This window comes from Saccostrea cucullata, unplaced genomic scaffold (genome assembly GCF_032062105.1).
Source record: "Saccostrea cucullata isolate Sc308-1 unplaced genomic scaffold, CSIRO_AGI_Scuc_v1 ctg8844, whole genome shotgun sequence".
NCBI lineage: Eukaryota > Metazoa > Mollusca > Bivalvia > Ostreida > Ostreidae > Saccostrea > Saccostrea cuccullata.
The window spans coordinates 35,001-41,714 of record NW_026930379.1 but is presented as its reverse complement, the minus strand read 5'-3'; the positions used below and the strand labels follow the sequence as shown (position 1 = coordinate 41,714).

The 6,714-nt window shown below is 34.7% G+C and overlaps 1 protein-coding gene across 4 annotated transcripts in view; it reads left to right on the top strand.

Annotated features, from left to right (window-relative positions):
- The first annotated feature begins 427 nt into the window (after positions 1–427).
- LOC134228363 (hydroxysteroid 11-beta-dehydrogenase 1-like protein) overlaps positions 428–6,714 on the top strand; it is an 11,012-nt gene continuing 4,725 nt past the window's right edge. Inside the window, exons 1-4 of one of the 4 annotated variants that reach the window (XM_062710021.1) lie at positions 428–483; positions 1,038–1,127; positions 1,639–1,769; positions 5,291–5,389. In XM_062710021.1, the coding sequence (XP_062566005.1) occupies positions 1,055–1,127; positions 1,639–1,769; positions 5,291–5,389 (303 nt within the window). In that variant the 5' untranslated portion in view covers positions 428–483; positions 1,038–1,054. Of the gene's footprint in view, positions 484–1,037; positions 1,128–1,638; positions 1,770–2,181; positions 2,266–2,298; positions 2,390–2,450; positions 2,502–5,290; positions 5,390–6,714 lie in introns of those variants that run through there. The other 3 variants (XM_062710024.1, XM_062710023.1, XM_062710022.1) reach the window with 3 other exon arrangements.

The window sequence follows — 6,714 nt, the reverse complement described above, 5'->3', positions numbered from 1 at the left end:
CATAGATTCTTGGAGGAATAGATATTATGGGTGTATTTATAGTTATTGAGGCCCTGTAGAATTATTATTCATCGAAATCTCATTAACCTTTTGGCAGAATTATGTATCTAAGTGTAGTCTACTTGTGTGCCAAGTTACATTGAAATCAGACCAAAAATGTAGCATTTTGAATGTATTTCATAGAAGAGCATTCAATATGTGTCCTTGGCAATGTCATGTTTAATTTTATCAGTAAAATGAACCTCTCTCGCATGGACTTCAGAGTTAACAACACCGGGTAAAAACCACTAAGATGACACAGATTTTGTCTAGGTGTCTAAATTTACTTAAGTGTAATCTACATCTACCTAGTGTTATATCTATACCTATATCTCCCCCTCTCCTGTAAACAATGCTAACTCACACACTGTTGAATTTCTGACTGTTAAAGATAAAACTGTATATCAAACGGACTAGGGTGGACTGTGAAGGAGTAAAGAACAGGTTTGATTTGATTTTTTTTTTGTTTTTTCTTTTGGACCAAGGACTAGAAATCTTAACATTGTATCTTTATTTTTTCAAATTTTTATTTCACTGTTTTTTTTTTTTTTAGTTAGCAGCTTTCGACATATATAATGACACTACTTTGCTCACAATACTTAAACTGTATTTATGGCAGCTGACCTTGTTGGTTAAGTTGACTGCAAGCTAAGTGAAATAAAAGACTAGTGCAAATTCACATCAGGTCAAGGCCAGTTGTTCTTAAACATCAAAAGGTCATGCAAGAACAACTTTCCAGACTCAAATTTACCTCATTTGGATTGGATGGCTTGTATTTTAGGGTTTAAGCACATCTGGCCTTTAATTTACAAGCAGTTATAATATTTCCAATGATGGATACAGGTTTTGGATCAAATTTAGATTTGACCTGCAAGTATGACTTGACTGTTAAATTGGTCTGCGATGAAGGTCAATAAATTATTTAAACATTTCCTTATGCACTGACCATGCAGCATTATTTCAAAATTGAATCTTCACTAATTTCCTTTATATTCCAGAGTGACGCAGTGGTATTATGTGGAAGAAGATCTTTGCCCTGTTTATAGGGGTCCTGGTAGGGTACTGGCTGATCGATGATTTTAACCCAGGTACGATTTTATTTTCTCTCTTTATTTTACTTAAGTCACAGTGCTCTATGCTCCTGCACTTCGCAAGGCTAGCTTTGAAGCTTTTTCAGCTTCTGAAATTACCTTAGAGACACTAGAGGTGGGATCAGGTGCCTATGTGGGGAGAGCATCCCCCAACTGTGATCCCCACGTGTTGATCAGGTACACAGACACATACTGTAAACCAACTGTTATTTGTGTCAGCTTTTATTAGCAATTCGTCAGTTTGAAATCGGTCTGCAACATTTAATTTTCACGAATTAGGAAAAGTGTTCTTCAAAAACAAAGCAAAATAATTGGTTCACGGCGATTAATGTACGCGACTTAAAGTAGGTTGCAAAACTCAGGAATATTTCCCGCACATGAATAAAAGTTGCTTTATAGTAGTACCTCATATAGGTGCAGAGGTCAATTTAGGTAAACTGCATGAAATATAATTTGATTCAGAACTGTACATGAATTTATCATACAGCACTGTTGTTTTTTCTTTTAGATGTACTAAAAGGAAAAAGAGTTGTTGTGACGGGGTCCTCAACAGGTATAGGTGAACAGATAGCGTATCACTACGCACGTATGGGGGCCGACGTACTCGTAACGGCACGGAGAGAGAATATACTCAAACAGGTAACAGTTGTCATGTCTCAATCAATCATATAATACAGGAATAGGTGAACAGATAGCGTATCACTACGCGCGTATGGGGGCCGATGTACTAGTTACGGCACGGAGAGAGAATATACTCAAACAGGTAACAGTTGTCATGTCTCAATCAATCATATAATACAGGAATAGGTGAACAGATAGCGTATCACTACGCGCGTATGGGGGCCGATGTACTAGTTACGGCACGGAGAGAGAATATACTCAAACAGGTAACAGTTGTCATGTCTCAATCAATCATATAATACAGGAATAGGTGAACAGATAGCGTATCACTACGCACGTATGGGGGCCGATGTACTAGTTATGGCACGGAGAGAGAATATACTCAAACAGGTAACAGTTGTCATGTCTCAATCAATCATATAATACAGGAATAGGTGAACAGATAGCGTATCACTACGCGCGTATGGGGGCCGATGTACTAGTTACGGCACGGAGAGAGAATATACTCAAACAGGTAACAGTTGTCATGTCTCAATCAATCATATAATACAGGAATAGGTGAACAGATAGCATATCACTAAGCGCGTATGGGGGCCGATGTACTAGTTATGGCACGGAGAGAGAATATACTCAAACAGGTAACAGTTGTCATGTCTCAATCAATCATATAATACAGGAATAGGTGAACAGATAGCGTATATGGGGGCCGATGTACTTGTAACGGCACGGAGAGAGAATATACTCAAAAAGGTACATTTGTCTATATATATATACAGTCAAACTTGTCATAGCGGTCACCTCTATCCAGCGGTCACCTGTCCTATGCGGTCATTTTATTTCCTCCCAATGAAATTTCCTATATAAAGTAACTCTATTAAGCGGTCACCTGCGTAACGCGGTCAGCGGTCATCAAATTTCAAACGAAATCGCCACTTTTCCCTGTCTTTAGCGGCCATTTTGTCCAATCACGTGACCTGATCTGGAGTCAGCTGATTCCCAATTTTTGTTACTAACGTAAATAATCAGTCAAGTGTTGCGGGATCGTGAACAAAAATTAAGAATTGGTCTTTATTTAATGCGAATTATATTACTGGATATGCATATGAATCATTTTACAAACTAACTGCTTCTAGCCTATATTTTACAAAACTCTAACAGGCTACGCTTATGACGCTTATTAACAGGAAAAAAAAAGAATATTATTATTATCGACACCTGATTATCAGTAACTTATATCTTCTGGATTTTTAATCAAGTTTTAATAAAGAACAACGTAATAAACATCTCTTAATGAATATGATATTTTTGTTTACCATTTACACAGAGTCGTGCACTGTCAATATCGTGCCCAACTCTGCATGCTTTGAGAGTTGTAAATGTATTACGTACGCTTGATAGGCATTTTAATTTTCACACCTAGGAAACTTACATCATTTGTTGAAGCCATAATTACGGTTTATCTACACATTGTGGCTTGGGTATGTTGTGAATTTCACAAAGGAAACGACCGTTAGGGATTAGTAACGCTTCATTGCTCAGGACACCTGTACACCTGTTGATCAACTGAGAGTAGTCTGAGAGTTTATCATACAACAAATCATGTACATGTGTTTAAAAAAAAACATGTACAGAGGTTAATTTTTTAATCAATTAAATAATTAATTAATTAAAAAAAAATTGACTGCATGTTTTATTCATTCCATACACAAGAAAAAGAATGTTGTTTTGATGTAGGAGGATAATGCAACACCCTGTAAGTGTAAGATTCAATATACAGGTATTTTATCTTTTTTTTTTTTGGATTCATTAAATTATGTTTGAATTGATCCTTAAAAGAAATGCATCTACTGAATAAAATAACAATTTAAGTGAGATCACTAATGTCCAATACCTATCTTTCTTGTATATTTTGTACTAGCGAAATACATAATATATATACACAAAACTGACATATAAATTCTTTTAAAAAAGATAAACCTCTATCCAAAGGTCACCTCTCTATAAAGGTCACTTTTGATAGATCCCGTAGGTGACTGCTTAATACAGGTTTGACTGTATTAGTGACCAGAGGGATAATGAGCTTGCTTCTCAGTCCCTTGTTCTTTATTAAAAGAATGCTGATTAGTGTTTTTATGAAATTAAAATGTATTAAATTTAAATATTAAAAAGATAAGGATTTATCATGATAAAGCCTATATTGCCTCTCAAGTCTTGTAATTCATTGAAGAGCAGAGCATGTGCTTTGCTGTTCATAAAATATTCTATACATCAGAACTATGTGAAGTCCTGAAGAAAACTGTCTACACATTGAATGTAATCAGGAGAGTGTACTGTACTTTATAACTGACCCTAGCTCTTACAATTGTTCTTTGATAACTGTTAATTTCCTGTGCAGGATAGCTTCCTTAAGTGGATCAGGATCTAGTGCTTTGGTTTGTCTTAAAGTTTTAATATGCAAAAATTGTTAAGTAGAAAGAAAATTTGAAAAAAATGTGCTTAGTGTTGTTAAATGTGTTTTTTTTTTCTCAATTCAGATTGTACTGTATGAGTACTGAAAATAGTGGGTACCTATTTCAGTTAATTTTAGTACTGTTAACAAATTTATCACTTTAAATAAATACAGTACAGGACACAGGCATGTGTATATAGCACTAATTTATGATTATGCAAATAACTCAATATGATACCTAGTGATTGCCCTGGATTTTGAATACTGTAAACCAACTATTATTCATGTCAACTATTATTCGCCATTTGTCACTAAATTGAAATCATCCTGCCACAATTATGTTTGTGACTGAGAAAGCGTTCTCTACAAATACTTTGGCAAAATGATTGGATCGTGTTGATTTTTATTCGCTGGTTAAAATAGGTCATGGAACTTGCGAATATGTCTCACACTGGAATAAAAGTTGGTTTACAGTATGCCTATTTATGTACTGATTTCAATTCGATTTATATTCACAAGATAAACTAGGTCCCAGAACTCGCTAAATTTTCTCACTTGGGAATAAAATTTAGTTTACAGTGTGCCTATTTATGAACTGATTTGGCTTTGATTTATATTCAGGTGATAAACTAGGTCGCGGAACTCCCGAAATATTTCTCACATGGGAATAAAAATTAGTTTACGTTATGCCTTTTTCTGTACTGATTTAGTTTTCATTATGCCTATTTCTGTACTGATTTAGTTAAAAGCATGCCTATTTATGTACAGATTTAGTTTACAGTATGCCTATTTTTGTACTGATTTAGTTTACAGTATGCTAGGCCTATTTATGTACAGATTTAGTGTACGGCATGCCTATTTATATACTGATTTAGTTTACAGTATGACTATTTCTGTACAGATTTAGTTAACGTTATGCCTATTTCTGTACAGATTTAGTTAATGGTATGCCTATTTCTGTACTGATTTAGTTTATGGTATGCCTATTTCTGTACTGATCTAATTTACAGTATGTGTATTTATGTTCAGATTTAGTTTACAGTGTGCGTATTTATGCAATGATTTTCAGGCTGTCAGATATCTGTTTCAGGTCGTGGCTCGCTGTAAAGAACTTGGTGCACAGGACGGCAAATATTTCTACAAAGCAGCGGATATGGTCAATATGTCAGCAACAAAAGAAGTTATACAGGTTTCAGATCTAAAGTACCTATATAATTCACCAATATTTTGTTATTTCAATAAAGTACCTATATAATTCACCAATATTTTGTAATCTCAAATACCTTGTACACTATTTATCACTTAATCATAGTTAGGCCAAATCAAAAGAGTATGTTTGTTTACTGTTACATTTTGAACAAAAAGCAATAGGTAGGAATTTTAATTTTTTTTATTTTATACCCCCCACAAACGAAGTTCAAGGTCACTGGAAGAAAAAATTTCAAAATTCGTGTCTAGTCCATATCTTTCTTATGGATAAACTTGGTAGGTTCTCATTTCACACAAAGATTGCCCATGACCCAAAGGTTTGTTATGACCTTGACCCAAGGTCATTTTGGGAATTTCAAGGTCACTGGAAGAAAAATTTCATAATTCATGTTTGATGCAAATCTTTATCATGGAAAAACCCAGCGGGGGGTATTTTGTCCCATTTGGACAGTTCTAGTTTTGGAATTCACAAATTCACATGAAATGATTGAAATACAAAACAGTTTTACCAATGTGTGGTGCTTTAATTTTGTTTGGGCTTGTCATAGGGAGATGGAAATATCTTTTTGCATACATGTTAACTCTACCGATTTAGGCGGGAGTCTACCGCTTTTTCACTCCAACTCCCGCCTACCGATTTAATTTAGAAACCTACCGCTTTTCTACAAAAGATTCGTCTAAAGTATTTTTGGTTCGCTTGGGTATCCATTTTTGAAGCCACTCTCATAAAATCTCGTTAGATATCGCGTGATTTGAGGCATACAAACGCTTTTATTATACGGATGTGTACATAGATTTCAAGCACGAATTTGACAACGACCGTAGCACAAGATTACCAGTGATTACATTGGTTAAGATAAATTAAGTCAACATCACTGCCATGAAAAAGGAGATATAGCTTTTAAGAATTAGATGAAAACGTTTGACATCGTCTATAAAAGCACAGGAGCTCCCAATTTTATCGATAAAGTCAATAGAAATCACTCGATTGACCTTGGCAAGCCATGTGGCATATCTCTACTTTCGTTTTCGATCATCGCGGGAAATCTGAATTATATGACGAAAGTTAGGAACTTGTTTTAGATCTAGTTTAAACCATGTCATCATTTGTTTTGTTTACAACTGAATGAACATTCAGAATTATTGATTCTATGCTATATCAGCAAAGATCACTCTTCAAAAGGCTAAGTTAAAACAGCCAATCCAAGCAAAATGATGAGCATGAAAATATTTGAATTTGTACAATTTATATCAAACTTTTAAAAGGTGTTTCTGTCTTCTTCTTTTCAGTTTATATTTAAGATT